The sequence below is a fragment of the Salvelinus fontinalis genome, chromosome 12 (assembly GCF_029448725.1).
Source record: "Salvelinus fontinalis isolate EN_2023a chromosome 12, ASM2944872v1, whole genome shotgun sequence".
In the NCBI taxonomy this organism is placed as follows: Eukaryota; Metazoa; Chordata; class Actinopteri; order Salmoniformes; family Salmonidae; genus Salvelinus; species Salvelinus fontinalis.
This window is the reverse complement of record NC_074676.1, coordinates 29,758,531-29,781,891: the sequence shown is the minus strand read 5'-3', so window position 1 is coordinate 29,781,891 and position 23,361 is coordinate 29,758,531. Positions and strand designations below refer to the sequence as shown.

General features: G+C 42.1%; 1 protein-coding gene across 1 annotated transcript in view; it reads right to left on the bottom strand.

Annotated features, from left to right (window-relative positions):
- LOC129866539 (uncharacterized) overlaps positions 1-23,361 on the bottom strand; it is a 168,019-nt gene that overhangs the window by 6,174 nt on the left and 138,484 nt on the right. The window contains exons 9-10 of the mRNA XM_055939308.1: positions 8,592-8,822; positions 6,732-6,950 (exon numbers count right to left, since the gene is read on the bottom strand). Of these exons, the coding sequence (XP_055795283.1) occupies positions 6,732-6,950; positions 8,592-8,822 (450 nt within the window). The remainder of the gene's footprint in view (positions 1-6,731; positions 6,951-8,591; positions 8,823-23,361) is intronic.

Below are 23,361 nucleotides of genomic sequence, written 5' to 3'. Positions count from 1 at the left end.
ACCACCCACTCAGTGTTTAAGAGCTTTCCTTCTTAAAGTACACATAGCCTGCTATAGAAGGCCTGCAGAGAGTTGCAATGTTAATGTAAATGCAGAAAGTACATGTGCACATGTTCTGAAAGTGTGTCTTTACAATGTGTGTCTGTCTATGTGAAGGTACATGTACGTACATATGGATGGGAGAGAGTGGGTGTTAGACAGAAGTCCCGTACCGTATGAAATTGTGTGTGTGTACGTGCGTGTGTATGACTCGTGTCTAATCTCCTCACACCTTTCTTCTCCTCTCTATCTGTCCCTGAGTGGTTGAGCCTGGGTCAGGCTGATGTGCCCTGACAAAAGTAATCTCTCTGTGTGTGTATCGCTGTACTGACTCTGATACAGAGGGGACCTCTGTGGCCCAGCTCTCTTCTTTCACCAGCTCCCACTGGGCACACAGACAAAGATTGCCTCCCTCTATATATCACTACCTGTCTCTCCATGCTGCACGGCTCAGCTGAATAATATGCTGCAGTGCCTGCTGCTGAGGCCTTACTGTCTGCAGCTCCACATAACACACCACATTCAGCTATGGTGTTGACCAATGAAAGGACACGCTTGGAGTCCTAGCTGAGGTACATGGTTGGTTAATAAATGCCAGAGTCTATCAGTACAGTATGGTGTGTCATAATGAATGCCAGAGTTTATCAGTACAGTATGGTGTGTCATAATGAATGCCAGAGTTTATCAGTACAGTATGGTGTGTCATAATGAATGCCAGAGTTTATCAGTACAGTATGGAGTGTCATAATGAATGCCAGAGTTTATCAGTACAGTATGGTGTGTCATAATGAATGCCAGAGTTTATCAGTACAGTATGGTGTGTCATAATGAATGCCAGAGTTTATCAGTACAGTATGGAGTGTCATAATGAATGCCAGAGTTTATCAGTACAGTATGGTGTGTCATAATGAATGCCAGAGTTTATCAGTACAGTATGGAGTGTCATAATGAATGCCAGAGTTTATCAGTACAGTATGGAGTGTCATAATGAATGCCAGAGTTTATCAGTACAGTATGGTGTGTCATAATGAATGCCAGATCAAAGGAGGAGCATTTCACAATCCACACTGCCACCCAATTAACATTCACTGTCCACATACACATACTGATTTCCACAGGGACCACTGATAACAAAGCACTGCTCATCTAGCATATAGAACACACACACACACACACAGACAGAGAGAGAGACAGAGACAGAGAGACAGAGAGAGAGAGAGAGTGGCTGCTTGGTATGATCAGAACTGTGGGTGTCTTAGGCTCAAAACTCTAGAGCGACAGAATGAAAAGTAGACAGACAGAGAGGGGACTGATGGATAGATACATACCCAAAGGGAGTGTGAGTGAGATAGAGAGATATGGGGAGAAAATGAAGAGATGAAGTAAAGAGATAGTTATTGTAAACCAGGGATGGCTGGAGGTTGAGAGATAGATAGAGACAGAGAATGAATGAGTGATAAAGAAGAAGAAAAACAGAGAGAAGGGGAAGTGAGAGAGAGAGCAAGAGAGATGAGGGATAGAGAGAGAGAGAGACAGAGAGAAAGAGAGCGAGAGAGATGTGCGGTAGAGAGAGAGAATCAGTGACTGCTTGGCATGATCGGAACTGTGGGTGTCTTAGGCTCAACACTCTCAATGACTCCACTGTGTGTTGAATTACAGATTACCCCGTCGCCTCCCTCCTCTGGCTCCTCTCCTGCCGAACACTGCACAGAACTCAGCCATAACACCAGCTCAGCCCCAATCCCCCTCTGAACACAGGATAGGCATCTATATAGACTGGCTGTTAGATCTCCTTCATTATGCCTCCCATTCCATTTACATTTACATTTAAGTCATTTAGCAGACGCTCTTATCCAGAGCAACTTACAAATTGGAAAGTTCATACATATTCATCCTGGTCCCCCCGTGGGGAATGAACCCACAACCCTGGCGTTGCAAGCGCCATGCTCTACCAACTGAGCCACATTCCCAATCGAGGAGTAAATTATACATTTTATCACTAATGGTATAAATGAGATATACAACTTGAGCTCCCAACAGGAGTCCCTGGGAAGCTCCTGGCTGTAGCAGGGGATACCAGACTAACGGTGGGGGAGACACAGAAACATCATAAAAAACGGAAGAGATGCTGGGAACACGCCTAAAAGTAGCTGCGAAGATGTTTGAGATTTAATGAACGCGTATACTACCCAGGGCATGTCAATATTAGCAGCAGCTTATCACCCTCAACAAGCTTAGATATTATCGCCTGTCTGGGTAAAGGCAGAATGTGGAGTCTGGATATAACTGCTGCTGTTTACTTCTATGGTTTAATAGTTTAAGAACATTATGGACTCTATTTTAACAAACCTAATGCAATGGTCAAACCTAATGCAATGGTCAAACCTAATGCAATGGTCAAACCTAATGCAATGGTCAAACCTAATGCAATGGTCAAACCTAATGCAATGGTCAAACCTAATGCAATGGTCAAACCTAATGCAATGGCCAAACCTAATGCAACGGTCAAACCTAATGCAATGGTCAAACCTAATGCAATGGTCAAACCTAATGCAATGGTCAAACCTAATGCAATGGTCAAACCTAATGCAATGGCCAAACCTAATGCAACGGTCAAACCTAATGCAATGGCCAAACCTAATGCAACGGTCAATCTAAGCGCTGGGCGGTAGTGCTATAAGTTCGAGGGTGTATCAGAAATATTTTTGCTATTTTTATAAGCACAGTTATTGGCGCAGATGCTGGTATTGGCTCAAAATGGCTGGGTTTTGATGACTAAACAAGTTGTGGGTGTGTCGAGGCTTGGACCCTGACCGGCCAATCAGAACGTGCTCCATGGCTAAATATGTGGTTGCTTCAAGATCTGTATTTATTGTCTTTTTTGTATTGCCTTGGAATCAACTCCAATTCCAATGTTTCATTTCATTTATTTGAGTAAGGACAGATGAAATAACGTTGACACATTGCAATATACAACATTAAGATGCATTGCATCATAACGTAAGCTTGTGCTAATTTACAGTGCCCGTCCCCAGATAGACAGTAACATAACAAGAAAATTCAGGAAAGAAACACAAAAAAAGAAAGAAAATACAAAATAAATAAAGACTTACATATTCATAGAAGTACATACTGTATACATACATTTATATATATACATGCACACATACATAAACAACAAAAAACAAAACCAGCAAAAAATACAAACTAAACATACAGTTTCACAAACACAGACCCAAACCAAGCCAAGCCACGTCTTAAAAACCCAAGCCGATGGAGAATAGTCATTGCCCTCTAGCCCAGAACCTTGCCCTCTAGTCTAGAACCAGAAACTGTTTTAGGAGGTCTATAAGTGATTTTTACTTTATGTTTAAACTCACTGAGATTTTGCCAATTCTTAATGTCATCCGGAAGCAAGTTCCAGAGTCAAACTCTTTTCACACAGATTGTTGACTGAGCAATAGCAAACCCTGCACATTAGAATTCTACAGTTAGCGCTAGTGCCCCCGAGTGCATGTACCTATAGATTGCAATATTGTCACTAAGTTACAAAGTGATTGTGACATGAGTCCACACAAACATTTAAAAATCTAAATCACATCGATAAATGTACTGTCAAAACTAAACAAATGATGTGTCCTTAGCACATTGCAGTGATGGTGCCTTATCGGCTTTTTGTCTAGAATTGTCAAGGCTCTATTGTAGAGTGATTCTGTGTCCATGTTGTCATGCAGTAGGATAATTGTGAAATTATTATTGTGTGTAAAAACAAAAGTGCACTATCAAAGGGTTTCTTATTAACTTAAAACAGATGAGACTTGCTTTCACTGTTCTGCATATGTTTTTTGCATGTTTATCAAACTTAAGTTTAGAGTCTAAAATGATTCCAAGGTATTTAACATCAGAAACCTGCTTGATTCGCTCTCCTTTGACCATAATGTTGAGTGATTCTACCATTGGCTGTTAATCAGTTATAGTTTGTTAAACAGCTTACAGAAACAAAATAACTAAATGTAGACCAATCCCATCTTTGCTAAATACAGTGCCTTCGAAAATATTCAGACCCCTTGACTTTTTCCGCATATTGTTACGTTACAGCCTTATTCTAAAATGGATGAAATAAACAAAAATCCTCAGCAATCTACACACAATACCTCATAATGACCAAGCAAAAACAGGTTTTAGAAACGTTTGCAAATTTATTAAACATTAAAAACAGTAATACCTTATTTACATAAGTATTCAGACCCTTTGCTATGAGACTCGAAATTGAGCTCAGGTGCATCCTGTTTCCATTGATCATTCTTTCTACAACTTAATTGGAGTCCACCTGTGTTAAATTCAATTGATTGGACATGATTTGGAAAGGCACACACCTGTCTATATAAGGTCCCATAGTTGACAGTGCATGTCAGAGAAAAAACCATGAGTTCGAAGGAATTGTCCGTAGCGCTCTGAGACAGGAATCTGTCGAGACACAGATCTGGGGAAGGGTACCAAAAATATTCTGCAGCATTGAAGGTCCCCAAGAACACAGTGGCATCCATCATTCTTAAATGGAAGAAGTTTGGAACCACGAAGACACTTCCTAGAGCTGGCCGCCCAGTCAAACTGAGCAATCGGGGGAGAAGGGCCTTGGTCAGGGAGACCAAGAACCTGATGGTCACTCTGACAGAAGTCTAGAGTTCCTCTGTGGAGATGGGCGAACCTTCCAAAAGGACAACAATCTCACAGCACTCCACCAATCAAGCCATTCTGGTAGTGGCCAGACGGAACCCTCTTCTCAGTTAAAGGCAAATGACAGCCCTCTTGGATTTTGCCAAATGGCACCTAAAGACTCTCAGACCATGAGAAACAAGATTCTTTGGTCTGATAAAACCAAGATTGAACTCTTTGGCCTGAATGCCAAGCATCACGTCTGGAGGAAACCTGGCACCATCCCTACGGTGAACCATGGTGGTGGCAGAATCAGGCTGTGGGGATGTTTTTCAGAGGCAGGGACTGGGAGACTAGTTAGCACAGCACAGCACAGGAAAGCACAGAGAGATCCTTGATGAAAACCTGTTCCAGAGCACGCAGGACCTCAGACTTGGGAAAAAGTTCACCTTCCAACAGGACAACAACCCTAAGCACACATTCATGACAACACAGGAGTGGCTTTGGGAGAAGTCTCTAAATGTCCTTGAGTGGCCCAGCCACAGCCCGGACATGAACCCGATCGAACATCTCTGGAGAGATCTGAAAATAGCTGAGCAGCAACGCTCCCCATCCAACCTGACAGAGCTTGAGACAATCTGCAGAGAAGAATGGGAGAAACTGCCAAAATACAGGTGTGCCAAGCTTGTTTCATCATACCCAAGAAGACTCGAGGCTGTAATCACTGCCAAAGGTGCTTCAACAAAGTACTGAGTAAAGGGTCTGAATACTTATGTAAATGTCATATTTCATTTTTTTATGTTTACTAAATTTGCTTTGTCATTATGGGGTATTGTGTGTAGAATGACATTTTATCCACTTTAGAATAAGGCTGTAACGTAACAATGTGGAACAAGTCAAGGGGTCTGATTACTTTCCGAATGCACTGTATGGTAGAGACATGGGGTTTGGACTATTGTTTTTTTACGGAATTTTCTATTGAATGGACATATATCTATAAACCTTGAATGAATTAATAATTTTATGGGGAACACCTTAAAAACTAGCATCACTACATCTCTATCATCATGACAGTATGCGGGTGTTTGTTAAGCCTCCATTCAGGTGTGCTGCAGACATACTAAAAAGTATGAGGTGGACGTCATCTGAATTAATTTCATATTTAGGGACTATAACACTTTACTGGAGGTTTCATCTATTGAGCGAAGTTTCAGTTCAACCTATAGAGCTCGTTACCCCTTAGAACTGCTGTATACTCACAGAGTAGGGACAGCAGGACTAGAGTTACTGTATACTCACAGAGTAGGGACAGCAGGACTAGAGTTACTGTATACTCAAAGAGTAGGGACAGTAGGACTAGAGTTACTGTATACTCACAGAGTAGGGACAGCAGGATTAGAGTTACTGAATACTCACAGAGTAGGGACAGCAGGACTAGAGTTACTGTATACTCACAGAGTAGGTAGAGCAGGACTAGTTACCATATTGTTATGTTTCCAGTTTCTGTGTTGTTGTGGGTTTATATGTGTGTCTATTTCAGGAAATGGCTTCCTGGATTCCTAAAGCAGCTGATTGGTCGGTCCATCGCTGATTGGAGCTCTGACCCCTCCCTCTCGTCAGAGGATACAGCTGTTTCTTCAATTAGCAACTCCTTCTTCAGCTTGATAAAAGCCTGTGTTCCTTCCTCAGAGAGGAGAGCTACTTTTTATGTCCTGTGTTGGTTGTTGTGGTGGTCAGCCCCTATTCCCCACGTTACTGTGTGGTAGGAATAATAAATTCCCTGTAAAGGGTATTTTTCTCTACATCTGTCATTATTCCCCGCACCTATCTTCACCTACTTTTTTCACTCCATGGGGAGTTGAGATGTAAAGGGTGTTGCATTCCCTCCTCCAAGAGGCGTACGTAACACTTATACTTACAGAGTAGGGAGAGCAGGACTAGAGTTGCTATATACTCACAGAGTAGGGAGAGTAGGCCTAGAGTTACTATATACTCACTGAGTAGGGAGAGCAGGCCTAGAGTTACTATATACTCACAGATTAGGGAGAGCAGGACTAGTCCCAGCAGCAACATCAGGTTGGAGCGTTCAGAGCCAGCACCACTGCAGTCCATTCTGTTTTTCTTACAGGTGCACACCTGGACCTTGACCTCGGTGCTGTTGGAGAGCGGAGGCAGTCCAGAGTCTGTCACCACCAGAGGCAACTGGTAGTTGGCCCTCTTCATATTCTGTAGCAGCATGATCTGAGCATGTGTGTCTAAAACATATACCAGCCAATGAGGTTAACTGACAAGATAATTATGATTTGATACTATCATGCTGGATTACATGCTATACTCTACAAACATGAAAATTATACAGGCAAGAGATAAATTAATAGAAATGCATAAGCACGCACACACTTGGCATGGGGTCAAATTCCAATGTAATCATAAAAAATGTAAAACATCTATTTCATTCTCAGTAAACTGAAAAGTTGAAGCTATTTATTTCAGACAGTTTTCCAACTGTACATTTTTAATTCAAATCACTTCCTGAATTGACTGTCTTCAATTTGAATTGACCCCCCTCAAAACACAAACACAAATGTTTGTGCATTAATGGATGGATGGCAGACCCCTCTAGCATGCTTATAATGATAAGCCTTCTCACATGATATAGGATAAGCGACAGTATGATGTTCCCCTGTAATTCACCACTATACCCATAAAAAAACATTGGCCGGGACTGCCTGTAGCAGCCTAGGGAGTGTACTGTTCTGTAGATAGCAGCCTAGTGAGTGTACTGTTCTGTAGGTAGCAGCCTAGTGAGTGTACTGTTCTGTAGATAGCAGCCTAGTGAGTGTACTGTTCTGTAGGTAGCAACCTAGTGAGTGTACTGTTCTGTAGGTAGCAGCCTCATGTGTGTACAGTTTTGTAGATAGCAGCCTAGTGAGTGTACTGTTCTGTAGGTAGCAGCCTAGTGAGTGTACTGTTCTGTAGGTAGCAGCCTAGTGAGTGTACTGTTCTGTAGATAGCAGCCTAGTGAGTGTACTGTTCTGTAGATAGCAGCCTAGTGAGTGTACTGTTCTGTAGATAGCAGCCTAGTGAGTGTACTGTTCTGTAGGTAGCAGCCTAGTGAGTGTACTGTTCTGTAGATAGCAGCCTAGTGAGTGTACTGTTCTGTAGGTAGCATCCTAGTGAGTGTACTGTTCTGTAGATAGCAGCCTAGTGAGTGTACTGTTCTGTAGATAGCAGCCTAGTGAGTGTACTGTTCTGTAGGTAGCAACCTAGTGAGTGTACTGTTCTGTAGATAGCAGCCTCATGTGTGTATAGTTTTGTAGATAGCAGCCTAGTGAGTGTACTGTTCTGTAGATAGCAGCCTAGTGAGTGTACTGTTCTGTAGGTAGCAGCCTAGTGAGTGTACTGTTCTGTAGGTAGCAGCCTAGTGAGTGTACTGTTCTGTAGGTAGCAGCCTCATGTGTGCATAGTTTTGTAGATAGCAGCCTAGTGAGTGTACTGTTCTGTAGGTAGCAGCCTAGTGAGTGTACTGTTCTGTAGATAGCAGCCTAGTGAGTGTACTGTTCTGTAGATAGCAGCCTAGTGAGTGTACTGTTCTGTAGATAGCAGCCTAATGAGTGTACTGTTCTGTAGATAGCAGCCTAGTGAGTGTACTGTTCTGTAGATAGCAGCCTAGTGAGTGTACTGTTCTGTAGATAGCAGCCTAGTGAGTGTACTGTTCTGTAGATAGCAGCCTAGTGAGTGTACTGTTCTGTAGATAGCAGCCTAGTGAGTGTACTGTTCTGTAGATAGCAGCCTAGTGAGTGTACTGTTCTGTAGATAGCAGCCTAGTGAGTGTACTGTTCTGTAGATAGCAGCCTAATGAGTGTAATGTTCTGTAAGTAACAGTCTGAACTCACTGTTGACCCTGGAGACCTTCCACGTCTTCTCCAGCCCTGGCTGTTTCCCCAGCTCGATCTTGAAGGGCCCAGTGTTGGGGTGGATGTCCCTGTCCCGTCCCCCCACTATCACCACACTGTCCTTGGCGTCTTCACACACCCGTACCACAGATGGGTGAACGTAGGGAGCATTGTCATTGTAGTCCTCCAGGTGGATGACCAGAGTGCCAGTACCAGTGGCTGGTGGGCTACCTGTGAGAAGGACACAATTTACACCTGTTAGTAAAACATCAACAACACAGCTATCTCTGTTACAAACACGACATTGTTCTGAAAGCCTAGTGTACTGTAACTCTAAACATTTCTCTGGTGTTTTGGGACATTTTTATTTCAGGTTTGCCAAGTCTATCCCCCTGCAACTATTTCCAAGTATCAGTTTCTTTCTACTTGAATCCAGTCAGGCGGTTCCACCTTTCTCAGATACTAGCTCTGTGGTTAACTTATCTCTTTCCTTTGACTCTGAGCTTCATTTAACTTTATAAAGAACTGTACAAAACAAACTGCGTTTAATTTCCGGACCAAAGGGTTTGGCCGTCATTGTAAATAAGAATTTGTTCTTAACTGACTTTCCTAGTTAAATAAAAGGGGGAAAAAGTGGTTGAGAGAGACCAGGCTTGGCACCGAGAGCAGGTCTTTGTTGTTTAGATGAGATTACTCTTAACTGAATGATGCAGAGAGATGGCACTGCAGCATCAGACATGGTGTGCTGTATGAGTTTGTCTAAGTCCCAAATGGCACCCTATTCCTCTAATCTCTATGCAACAGAAAGTCTATATCCAAAATGGTACCTTATTCCCTAGTGCACAACTTTTGGCCAAAAGTAGTAAACTAGGAAATAGGGAACCATTTGGGACACAGTCTTTCTGTTGCATAGAGCTTAGAGGTGATTTGAAAAGTGGCTGCATGCAAAACAACTCTGGAAGTCACTGGCAATTACCCACATATGACAAGATCAGAATTAGAGAATCATCTTACCGCTATCTGCTTTCCAGGTACCTGGAAAAGTTTGAGTGAATAGGAGGCGTTCATGTCATGATGCGTGTGTCATTGATGTCAAACTGTTTCAAACGAGAGCCTATTTCATTTTCATGGCCGTGTTATTAGTGCGGTGGCATATTCTGGAGAAAGACTAAACAGAGACAGGATAAACCTTACGAAGCACTGTAAAACCCACCTAAAATTATACCTATAAAGTTTTTACTATAAAAATCCCAGCAGATATAGGTTTATCTAGACTGGAGATAAACTTCTCAGACACACTGACCCGTAGGGCAGAGTGGAGTTAGGTGAGACAAAGGGTTAGTTGAACCAACCATTGTTTCTTGGAAACATACACAAAAAGAATTGCTGCGAGCGGCAATTAAAAGGGTTCACAGGATGACAGAATGGACACAATATCAGTTGGATAACAAATCATTTTCATGTTTATCTCTCAATACCATGACGATGATGCAAGTGAAGTTTAGTCTAATACCATAGTTTATGAATATTTATAAATATACACTACATGACCAAAAGTATGTGTACAGTACACCTACTCGTCGAACATTTCATTCCAAAATCATGGGCATTAAAACTTCTTATGGCTGCAATCTCGCTAACGGGATCGATATGACAACAACCAGTGAAAGTGCAGGTTGCCAAATTCAAACAACAGAAATCTCATAATTAAAATTCCTCAAACATACATGTGTTTTATATAATTTTAAAGGTAATCTTGTTGTTAATCCCACCAAAGTGTCCGATTTCAAATAGGATTTTCAGCGAAAGCACCACAAACGATTATGTTAGGCCACCGCCAAATCACAGACAAACACAGTCATTTTTCCAGACAAAGATAGGAGTCACAAAGCACAAATAGAGATAAAATTAATCACTAACCTTTGATGATCTTCATCAGATGACACTCATAGGATTTCATGTTACACAATAAATGTATGTTTTGTTTGATAAAGTTCATATTTATATAAAAAAATCGGAGTTTACATTGGCGTGTTACGTTCACTAGTTCCAAAAACATCCAGTGATTTTGCATAGCCACATCGATTCAACAGAAAAACTCATCATAAATGTAGATGATAATACAAGTTATACACATGGAATTATAGATATACCTCTCCTTAATGCAACCGCTGTGTCAGATTTCAAAAAAACTTTACGGAAAAAGCAAACCATGCAATAATCTGAGACGGCGCTCAGAACAATAGTCAAATTAGCCGCCATGTTGGAGTCAACAGAAACCAGAAATTACATGATAAATATTCCCTTACCTTTGATGATCTTCATCAGAATGCACTCCCAGGAATCCCAGGTCCACAATAAATGCTTGATTTGTTCGATAATGTCCATTATTTATGTTCAATTAGCTACTTTTGTTAGCGCGTTTGGTAAACAATTATAAAGTCACGAAGCGCGTTCACTAAAACCTGACAAAATGTCCAAAAGTTCCGTAACAGTCAGTAGAAACATGTCAAACGATGTATTGAATCAATCTTTAGAATATTGTTAACATAAATCTTGAATAACATTCCAACCGGAGAATTACATTGACTTCAGATGAGCGATGGAACGGAGCTCCCTCTCATGTGAACGCGCATGGTCAAAGAATGGTCACCTCATGGCAGACGTGACTAATTCTTCTCTCATTCGGCCCCCCTTCACAGTAGAGTCATCAGACAAAGTTCTACAGACTGTTGACATCTAATGGAAGCCGTAGGTAGTGCAAACTCGTTCATATCTCGCTGTGATTTCAATGGGATCTTGGTTGAAAATCGACCAGCCTCAGAATTTCCACTTCCTGTTTGGATTTTTTCTCAGGTTTTTGCCTGCCATATGAGTTCTGTTATACTCACATACATAATTCAAACAGTTTTAGAAACTTCAAAGTGTTTTCTATCCAATACTAATAATAATATGCATATATTAGCAACTATGACTGAGGTGCAGTCCGTTTACTCTGGGCACCTCTGTGCACCTTTCATCCAAGCTACTCAATACTGCCCCTGCAGCCATAAGAAGTTAATATTGAGTTGATCCCCCTTTGCTGCTATAACAGCTTCCACTCTTCTGGGAAGGCTTTCCACTAGACGTTGGAACATTGCTGTGGGAACTCGCCTCCATTCATCCACAAGAGCATTAGTGAGGTCGGGCACTGATGTTGGGTGATTAGGCCTGGCCCGAAGTCTGTGTTCCATTTCATCCCAAAGGCGTTTGATGGAGTTGAGGTCAGGACTCTGTGCAGGCCAGTCAAGTTCTTCCACACCGATCTCAACAAAATATTTATGTATGGACCTCACTTTGTGCATGGGGGCATTGTCATGCTGAAACAGGAAAGGGCCATCCCCAAACTGTTGCCAAAAAGTTGGAAGCATTGTCTAGAATGTCATTGTATGCTGTAGCCTTACAATTTCACTTCACCGATTCTAAGGGGCCTAGCCTGAACCATGAAAAACAACCCCAGACCATAATTCGTCCTCCACCAAACTTTACAGTTGGCACTATACATTCGGGCAGGTAGCGTTCTCCTGGCTTGTGTGCGGCTACTCAGCCATGGAAACCCATTTCATGAAGCTCCCGATAATCAGTTACTATGCTGATGTTGCTTCCAGAGGCAGTTTGGAACTCGGGAGTGAGTGTTCAACTAAGGACAGAGGATTTTTACGCGCTACCCTCTTCAGCACTCAGTGGTCTCGGCGGTATCATTCTGTGAGCTTCTGTGGCCTACGACTTTGCGGCTGAGCCGTTGTTGCTCCTTGTTTCCACTTCACAATAACAGCACTTACAGTTGACCGTGGCAGCTCTAGTAGGGCAGAAATGTGATGAACTGACTTGTTGGAAAAGTGGTATCCTATGAAGGTGCCACGTTGAAAGTCACTGAGCCCTTCAGTAAGGCCATTCTACTGTCAATGTTTGTCTATGGAGATTGCATGGCTGTGTATTAAATTGTATACACCGGTCAGCAATGGGTGTGGCTGAAATAGCTGAATTCACTAATTTGAAGGGGTGTCAAAATACTTTTGTAGTGTATATATGCTGACTGCGCAAGAAGCAGGACTTCCTGTTTCTAATTTTCCCTGATAAAATATCCACTTTTTACTATTTTCAGACCACATAATAGGGCAATAATATGTGATTACACAGATATAATGATCACAATATTTCTCATTGTTTGTCTGCATAATTAAAATCTAACATGTATTTGCATGAGACAAAAATTGTCTCCTGTGATGCCACTGGTGCCAATTACATCTATAGCGCCACCAACTGGTGGTTTAGGAGGAGATGAGACACAATCTGACACAACAGCTGTTCAATCTGAACTAAAGAAACAGATGGAAAAATTTTGGGAATTAATTTTAAAAAGTGCGATCCCAAAGGGAATTCATTTTTTCTCATTGTTAATGTGTTTATAGAAGGACAAGGACAAATTGTCACTTCTTCTGTCTGCATCCTCAGACTGTTCGTCAGCGAAAATATTTTGGGTGAGGTTCAACTCACAGGGTTTAGGACCTCCGAGAGTTAAGTTTCAGTATCAAAAATGGTTTGTTGCTGTAGAAACCTCTTAAGTTTGATCTAAAGAGTGCAATTAGAAGCTGGAGTTTTGATGAAGATGGAGATAGTTTGGAACAAGGCCCTGTAATTTATTTTAACACAACACTAAAGAGACTATCAGCAAAGACAGATGTCACAGGAAACATGCAGATAATGGTCATTTATAGTGAGACAAGCAGACAGCGTGCTTAGCTAGAGTTTAATGAAGCCAATTGTTTTCTGTTGGCTTCCAAAATGAATATTCCTTCACCTAATCACTCACTGTCTCCCTCCTTCCTTCTCATCATCATCATATCCTCATAATCAACCTGTCTCAGCAACAAACAAAAAGAATGTCCTCTACTTCACTCTGCTTTGTCACGGAGATTAAATTAAACCAATATGTGTCTTGTGACATTAAATTATTATCCATTGTATGTTTGCATTCGAGTTTACAGGTATCTTGCATTCATAGGCAATTTGGTCAGAGTTCAACATTACATTAAACAAATGAATGTTACAACAGCGTAACAATATATTACCCTTCCCCTCCATATAGGCTACACAATATTGTTGGCAGTATAAATTCACAGAGTTTAAATTAATCTTTGTAACCATTGACATTGCGTGTTTAGAGAGAGAGCAGGCTTATTATGAATATTCCATTCTGGTATGCGTCAGGCTGCATGTCTAGATCCCTCCTCAGGTCCAATGAGTGAACCCAGTCAGTTCAGTTATCTGGTCTATTGTCAGAGCCCTGTCTGTGGGCCCCTGGGCTTGCAGCTCTGCTATTCTCCTGTAGCAGCCCAGAGATGAGAGGTGGACTGATTGACTTGTGGGGCTGGCAGGCTGGGAGCCTGTAGGCTGTGAGGAGAGACGCTCCCTTCTTCCTTCTCTTCGCAAGACGCTGTCTGGAGGCCAACACACTTTCCTGTTTTTCTCTCTCTCTGCTCTCTGGGAAGGAAATGAGGGACAGGTTTGTGTTGTGACCGGCAGCAGTTTGAAATGGAGCGAGCGGAGCTTCTCCCTGGCACACAGCGTGATGGGCAAAATCTATTTCTGCTCCTCTTTTCATCTGGGGAACAGGCTTTGTACAGCAGTACAGAATAAAAACAACATCACATGGGCTACAATGAAATAGAAGAATCCTGTGGTCAGTCAAATGCTCTTTATTTCTTGTAAGAGAAGGTTACTGTTGTGGAATATTTATTAAGAGAAAAATATGTTTTTTTTGAGAAAAGGCTGTCCTCTTTATAATCTCTCCAAACACATAGGCTTTCTCTAGATGAAAGGGCCTACTCACATTCCACTAAAAGCTGAGAATGCGGCATTCAAAACTCGTAGAAGTCTTACCTGGCTGGCTGCTGCTTCTTTTCTCATTAGAACACCCATTAAGTGTAGGAATACCAGCAACAGGGAGGGAGGATGCTCTTGTCTGGAAATGCTTATTATTGCTATTATTATTGTGATTATTTTCTCAGCTACTAAAGCAGCTGATGGATATTATTCATCCTAATCAGACAGGTTTTTTACATGGACGATACATTCAAGATAATATAAGACAAGTACCGGAAACAATAGAACACTATGAAAAATCTGGGAAATCAGACCTGGTACTCATAGACTTTAAAAAGGCCTTTGATAAAGTACGACTGTAATTTATAAATGAATGCTTGGACTATTTTAACTTTGGACAATCTCATACATTGGGTTAAAGTTATGTATATTAACCCCAGGTGTAAAATAGTAAATAATGGCTACTTCTCAGAAAGTATTAAACTGTCAAGGGGAGTAAAACAAGGCTGTCTTTTATCAGCATATTTATTTATTATTGCTATCGAAATATTAGCTATTAAAATCCGATCCAACAATAATATTAAGGGGGTATAAATCCAGGGTTTTAAAACAAAGGTGTCATTGTACGCTGACAGTTAATGTTTTCTTTTAAATCCGCAATTTGGATCCCTGCACAGCCTCATAGAGGATCTAGATAATAGTTCTAACCTCTCTGGATTACAACCAAATTAAGTGCACCATATTATCGGTTGGACCTAAAAAAGATACAACTTTTACATTACCGTGTAGTTTACCAAAAAAATTGTCCGACGGTGAAGTGGACATACTCTGTATTCATATCCCGAAAAAATGTGTTATCTCACTACCATATATTTTAAAAGAAAGTTAGTAAAATTAGATAAGATTTTGCTACCATGAAAGGGACAACACCTGTCTATTTGTGGAAAATTCACCCTGGTCAACTCTGTCATATTCCAGTTGGCCTATTTATATGTGTTCCTGCCTACACATAATCTATTTATATGTGTTCCTGCCTACACATAATCTCCAGAATATTGCTATTTTTAAAACAAGCAATAGAAAGCTGGTTGCAATTCTAGTTCAATCCACCAGAAAAGACAGAACAAATATTATGGTTAAACTCAAATATACTTATTGATAAAAAAAAAATACTTTTCTGGATAAAATAAAAAACATAATCTTTGTAAATTATGTGAGAAATTAGGACTGGTGGAGTTATGTCACACATGCAGTTAACAGAAATATTTGGAAATGTCTGCTCTATTAAAAATTACAAACAACTGATTGCAGCATTACCACAAAAATGGAACAGCCAAGTAGCCAAGTGGAAGGGGAGAACGTAAGGAACTTGTCTGTCGGCCCTGCATTAAAATCCAAAATTGGCTACAGAAAGGGGTGATGAGTAAAAAAGTACACCAGTTTCATTTCAGGTCCAAAAAGGTGACAGCTGCACCATACAGGTTGCAAAATAGTTGGGACGAGACATTCAATGTACTGATTCCATGGCACATGGTTTATGAACTGATACACAAAACAACGCCAGATTCAAAACTGAGTTTTTCTCAATTAAAATGATTATACAACATTCTTGCAAGCAATATAATGTTATATACACTGCTCAAAAAAATAAAGGGAACACTTAAACAACACAATGTAACTCCAAGTCAATCACACTTCTGTGAAATCAAACTGTCCACTTAGGAAGCAACACTGATTGACAATAAATTTCACATGCTGTTGTGCAAATGGAATAGACAAAAGGTCGAAATTATAGGCAATTAGCAAGACACCCCCAAAAAAGGAGTGATTCTGCAGGTGGTGATCACAGACCACTTCTCAGTTCCTATGCTTCCTGGCTGATGTTTTGGTCACTTTTGAATGCTGGTGGTGCTCTCACTCTAGTGGTAGCATGAGATGGAGTCTACAACCCACACAAGTGGCTCAGGTAGTGCAGTTCATCCAGGATGGCACATCAATGCGAACTGTGGCAAAAAGGTTTGCTGTGTCTTTCAGCGTAGTGTCCAGAGCATGGAGGCGCTACCAGGAGACAGGCCAGTACATCAGGAGACGTGGAGGAGGCCGTAGGAGGGCAACAACCCAGCAGCAGGACCGCTACCTCCGCCTTTGTGCAAGGAGGTGCACTGCCAGAGCCCTGCAAAATGACCCCCAGCAGGCCACAAATGTGCATGTGTCAGCATATGGTCTCACAAGGGGTCTGAGGATCTCATCTCGGTACCTATTGGCAGTCAGGCTACCTCTGGCGAGCACATGGAGGGCTGTGCGGCCCCACAAAGAAATGCCACCCCACACCATGACTGACCCATCGCCAAACCGGTCATGCTGGAGGATGTTGCAGGCAGCAGAACGTTCTCCACGGCGTCTCCAGACTCTGTCACGTCTGTCACATGTGCTCATGTGCTCAGTGTGAACCTGCTTTCATCTGTGAAGAGCACAGGGCGCCAGTGGCGAATTTGCCAATCTTGGTGTTCTCTGGCAAATGCCAAACATCCTGCACGGTGTTGGGCTGTAAGCACAACCCCCACCTGTGGACGTCGGGCCCTCATACCACCCTCATGGAGTCTGTTTCTGACCGTTTGAGCAGACACATGCACATTTGTGGCCTGCTGGAGGTCATTTTGCAGGGCTCTGGCAGTGCACCTCCTTGCACAAAGGCGGCGGTAGCGGTCCTGCTGCTGGGTTGTTGCCCTCCTACGGCCTCCTCCACATCTCCTGATATACTGGCCTGTCTCCTGGTAGCGCCTCCATGCTCTGGACACTACGCTGACAGACACAGCAAACCTTTTTGCCACAGCTCGCATTGATGTGCCATCCTGGATGAACTGCACTACCTGAGCCACTTGTGTGGGTTGTAGACTCCGTCTCATGCTACCACTAGAGTGAGAGCACCGCCAGCATTCAAAAGTGACCAAAACATCAGCCAGGAAGCATAGGAACTGAGAAGTGGTCTGTGATCACCACCTGCAGAATCACTCCTTTTTTGGGGGTGTCTTGCTAATTTCCTATAATTTCCACCTTTTGTATATTCCATTTGCACAACAGCATGTGAAATTTATTGTCAATCAGTGTTGCTTCCTAAGTGGACAGTTTGATTTCACAGAAGTGTGATTGACTTGGAGTTACATTGTGTTGTTTAAGTGTTCCCTTTATTTTTTTGAGCAGTGTATATGGGGGATACAACCATCCCAGCACTGCAGGTTTTGCTGCAAAGAGATAGAATCATTAGATCACTTGTTTTGGTATTACCCATACTGTACATTCGGAAAATATTTTGTTTTTATTCTCATCAATCTACACACAATAACCCATAATGACAAAGCAAAACGTTTTTCTGAAATATTACATTTACATTAGTATTCAGAAACTTTACTCAGTACTTTGCTGAAGCACCTTTGGCAGTGATTACAGCCTCAAGTCTTCTTGGGTATGACGCTACAAGCTCGGCACACCTGTATTTGGGGAGTTTCTCCCATTCCTCTCTGCAGATCCTCTCAAGCTCTGTCAGGTTGGATGGGGAACGTCGCTCCACAGCTATTTTCAGGTCTCTCTAGAGATGTTCAATCGGGTTCAAGTTTGGGTTCTGGCTGGGCCACACAAGGACATTCAGAGACTTGTCCCGAAGCCTCTCCTGCGTTGTCTTGGCTGTGTGGTTAGGGTCGTTGTCCTGTTGGAAGGTGAAACTTCGCATCAGTCTGAGGTCCTCAGCACTTCATCAAGTACCTCTCTGTACTTTACTCCGTTCATCTTTGCTTCGATTCTGACTAGTCTCCCAGTCCCTGACACTGAAAAATATCCCCACAGCATGATGCTGCTACCACGATGCTTCACCGTAGGGATAGTACCATGTTTCCTCCAGACGTGATGCTTGGCATTCAGGCCAAAGAGTTCAAACATGATTTCATCAGACCAGTTGCTTCTGTCTGGCCACTCTACCATAAAGCCCTGATTGGTGGAGTGCTGCAGAGATGGTTATCCTTCTGGAAGGTTCTCCTATCTCCACAGAGGATTGCTGGAGCTCTGTCAAAGTGGCCACTGGGTTCTTGGTCACCTCCCTGACCAAGGCCCTTCTCCCCCAATTGCTCAGTTTGGCTGTGCGGCCAGCTCCAGGAAGAGTCTTGGTGGTTCCAAACTTTTTCCATTTAAGAACGATGGGCACTGTGTTCTTGGGGACCTTCAATGATCCTGGACTTCCTGACGGGCGGCCCCCAGGTGGTGAGGGTAGGTAGCAACACATCTACCACGCTGATCCTCTACACTGGAGCCCCTCAGGGGTGCGTACAGTCCCCTCCTGTACTCCCTGTTCACCCACGACTGCATGACCAGGCACGACTCCAACACCATCATTAAGTTTGCAGATGACACAACAATGGTAGGCAACAATGACGAGACAGCCTACAGGGAGCAGGTCAGAGACCTGGCCGGTGGTGCCAGGATAACAACCTATCCTTCAACGTAATCAAGAGAAAGGAGATGATTGTGGACTACAGGAAAAGGAGGACTGAGCATGCCCCCATTCTCATCAACGGGGCTGTAGTGGAGCAGGGTGAGAGCCTCAAGTTCCTTGGTGTCCACATCACCAACAAACTATCATGGTCCAAACACACCAAGACAGTAGTGAAGCGGGCACAACAAGACCTTTTCAGCAACAACATTTTCAGGAGACTGAAAATATTTGGCATGGGTCCTCAGATCCTCAAAAAGTTATACAGCTGCAACATCGAGAGCATCTTGACTTGTTGCATCACTGCCTGGTACGGCAACTGCTCGGCCTCCGACCACAAGGCACTACAGAGGGTAGTGCATACGACCCATTACATCACTGGGGCTAAGCTGCCTTCCATCTATGACCTCTACACAAGGCGGTGTCAGAGGAAGGTCCTAAAAATTATCAAAGACCCCAGCCACCCTTCTTTTACGCTGCTGCTACTCTCTGTTTATCATCTATGAATAGTTACTTTAACTATACATGCATGTGCATATTACTTCAATTAGCCCGACTAACCAGTGCCCCGGCACATTGGCTACCCGGACTAATTGCATTGTGTCCTGCCATCACAGCACAGTGGAAAAATATATGGCAGCTAAAAATCTAAACTGGATGGCCTTGGGAGATGTTGAGGGTAGCTGAAGGCTGGGACTAAAAACAAACAAAAGATAACTAATGTAAAATATGCTGTCCGTGAAATGTATGTAGGATATACAGAATAAACTGGAAGTGGAAGTGGAAGCCTACGTATGTTGTCCATTAGTTTACTCCAATTAGGGGGGGGTATGCTAGGGAAAGGGGAAAATAATAAAGAGGGAAAATATATGTTATATATATACTTTTTTTTAAATCAATGTGTTTTTTGGCAGAAATGCCTTCTGGAACATGGGAACTATCATGTGCCTTAATAACAAACGTGTATGCCATCTGTAAATCAAAATACAATTGTTAAATTACGAGCCTTGTTGGTTTAGCCATGGAAAAAGACAGCAACCATGATTGGCTGAAATAATGAGTGGGCTGGACATGTCGAGAGATGAGTTTGGATGGGTGTGCAATGTAGCTATCATTCAACCTGGTTGGTTAGCTACCTGCAGATTCATTCAGGGTAGTAACGTTATGATTTGGGATTGTGGTTCATTGTTTAGCTAGCTAGCTCCATGTTTAAACAAGACTCCACTATGCAAGTAACTATTTCAATAGACTGTTTATGATGTCACACCGACAACTGTCGATAGACGTAGCGGTAAATTCGCTCTGGCTATCTACTCCGATTTCAGAGCACTCGTCTGAGTGTGCCAGTGCACAGAATAACTGATGAATTTACGAACACTCAACACCTGTTGAATATGGCCGGTGTCAGTAAACGTTGCCCAAAAAGCATAATTCAATTGTTGCCAGCAGCACAGTTGCAGTCACCAACGATCTGGATAACATAAAAACAGCCTAACCAATTTAGCTAGGGCGAGTAAAATGGTCAAAGTGAGCTGTTCTCTCATTTGTGTCTGGAAGTAGCTGGCAAACTAGACAACTTTAGCCAGTTAGCTTTGGTGCTTGACTGCTGTTGTTAGGTCAGAACGCTCGGATCAATCCTACTTTTCGGCAAGAGCGTCCAGTGTGCGTTCTGAACGCCCCGAGAGTGAAACGCTCTGAATTTACAAACGGCCAATCTGACAACGCTCTGAGTTTACGAAAGCCCAGAGCACACTCCAAATTAAATTTACGAACACACCAGCAGTGTAGCCTTCAGTCTTTAACGCTTTGGTTCTTTACTACATAGCCTCACATGTGAATCCTTAGAGAGATGGGTGGGGCTAAATCTTAAAAGGGTGTAGACAAAGAAGAGCTATCCAGTAGGTACCATTTTCTCAAAAGTGAGGTTACAAGTTAATACATTTTCAAAGCAGAATTACTTTCCCATAGTTCCTAAACTGTAGTGTCTGATATTCCATTTTCGAGCTCTGAGTCTCTACTTTTATCCAATGTAAAAAACACCATTTCAAATTTTGCTACATAAGACCGAATCGAGCCTGTCGGTCACATATTTATTTTATTTACTCCAATTAGGAGAGGGTTGGTAGGCTTAGGGGGAAATAATATAGAAGAAAAATAAACTGGCCAAAAATATAAAGACAACATGTGAAGTGTTGGTCCCATGTTTCATGAGGTGAAATAAAAGATTCCAAGAAATGTTCCATACGCAAAAAAACAAACATATTTATCTCAAATTTTGTGCACAAATTTCTTTACATCCCTGTTAGTGAACATTTCTCCTTTGCCAAGACAATCCACTCACCTGAGAGGTGTGGCATATCAAGAAGCTAATTAAACAGCATGATCAATACACAGGTACACCTTGTGCTGGGGACAATAAAAGGCCACTCTAAAATGTGCAGTTTGATCACACAAAACAATGCAACAGATGTCTCAAGTTGAGGGAACGTGCAATTGGCATGCTGACTGCAGGAATGTCCACCAGAGCTGTTGCCAGAGGATTGAATGTTAAGTTCTCTACCATAAGCCGCCTCCACTGTCCTTTTAGAGAATTTCGCAGTACATCAAACCGGCCTCACAACCGCAGACCAGCTGTAAGGTGTCGTGTGGGCGAGCAGTTTACTGATGTCAACGTTGTGAAACGACTGCCCCATGGTGGCGGTGGGGTTATATTATTGGCAGGCAGAAGCTACGGAGAAAGACCACAATTGCATTTTATCGATGGCAATTTGAATGCTCGTGATGAGATCCTGAGGCTCAAACGATGGATATCTGTATTCCCAGTCAGGGCCTAATTAATTCATTTAAATTGACACATTTCCTCATATAAACTGTAACTCAGTAAAATCTTAGAAATTGTTTCATTTTGCATTCATATTTTTGTTCAGTATATATAAAATAAATAAATATATTTTAAATAACATATATATTTTAAATATACAGTGCCAGTCAAAAGTTTGGCCACACCTACTCATTCAAGGGTTTTTCTTTATTTTTTACTATTTTCTACATTGTAGAAAAATAGTGAAGACATCAAAACTATGAAATAACACATAGGGAATCCTGTAGTAATGAAAAAAGTGTTAAACAAATCAAAATATATTTTAGATTCTTCAAAGTAGCCACCCTTTGCCTTGATGACAGCTTTACACACTATTGGCACTCTCAACCAGCTTCATATGGAATGCTTTTCCAACAGTCTTGAAGGAATTCCCACTTATTCTGAGCACTTGTTAAATGCTTTTCCTTCACTCTGTGGTCCAACTCATCCCAAACCATCTCAACTGGGTTGAGGTCAGGTGATTGTGGAAGCCAGGTCATCTGATGCAGCACTCCACCACTCTCCTTCTTGGTCAAATAGCCTTTGAACAGCCTGGAGGTGTGTTGAGTCATTGTCCTGTTGAAAAACAAATGATAGTCCCACTAAGCGTAAACCAGATGGGATAGCGTATCACTGCAGAATGCTGTGGTAGCCATGCTGGTTAAGTGTGCTTTGAATTCTAAATAAATCACAGACAGTGTCACCAGCAAAGCACCCCCATCCATCACACACGGTGGGAACCACACATGTGGAGATCATCTGTTCACCTGCTCTGCGTCTCACAAAGACACGGCAGTTGGAGCAAAGGACAGATTTCCACCTGTCTAATGTCCATTGCTTGTGTTTCTTGGACAAAAGCAAGTCGCGTCTTATTATTGGTGTCCTTTAGTAATGGTTTCTTTAAAGTAATTTAACCATGAAGGCCTGGTTCACACAGTCTCCTCTGAACAGTTGATGTTGAGATGTGTCTGTTACTTGAACTCTGAAGCATTTAATTGGGCTGCAATCTGAGGCTGGTAACTCTAATGAATTCTCCTCTGCAGCAGAGGTAACTGTGGGTCTTCCTTTCCTGTGGTGGTCCTCATGAGAGCCAGTTTCATCATAGCGCTTGATAGTTTTTGCGACTGCATTTGAAGAAACATTCAAAGTTCTTGAAATGCTCCAGATTGACTGACCTTCATGTCTTAAATTAATGATGGACTGTTGTTTTTCTTTGCTTATTTGAGCTGTTCTTGCCACAATATGGAATTGGTCTTTTACCAAATAGGGCTATCTTCTGTATACCTTGTCACAACACAACTGATTCGCTCAAACGCATTAAGATGGAAAGGAATTCCATAAATTAACTTTTAACAAGGCACACCTGTTAACCTGATGAGGACAGAGGGCGCTGTTTTCACTTTGGGGGAAAAACGTGCCCAATTTAAACGGCCTCGTACTCAATTCTTGCTCGTACAATATGCATATTATTATTCCTATTGGATAGAAAACACTCTCTAGTTGCTAAAACCGTTTGAATTTTGTCTGTGAGTAAAACAGAACTCATTTGGCAGCACACTTTCTGA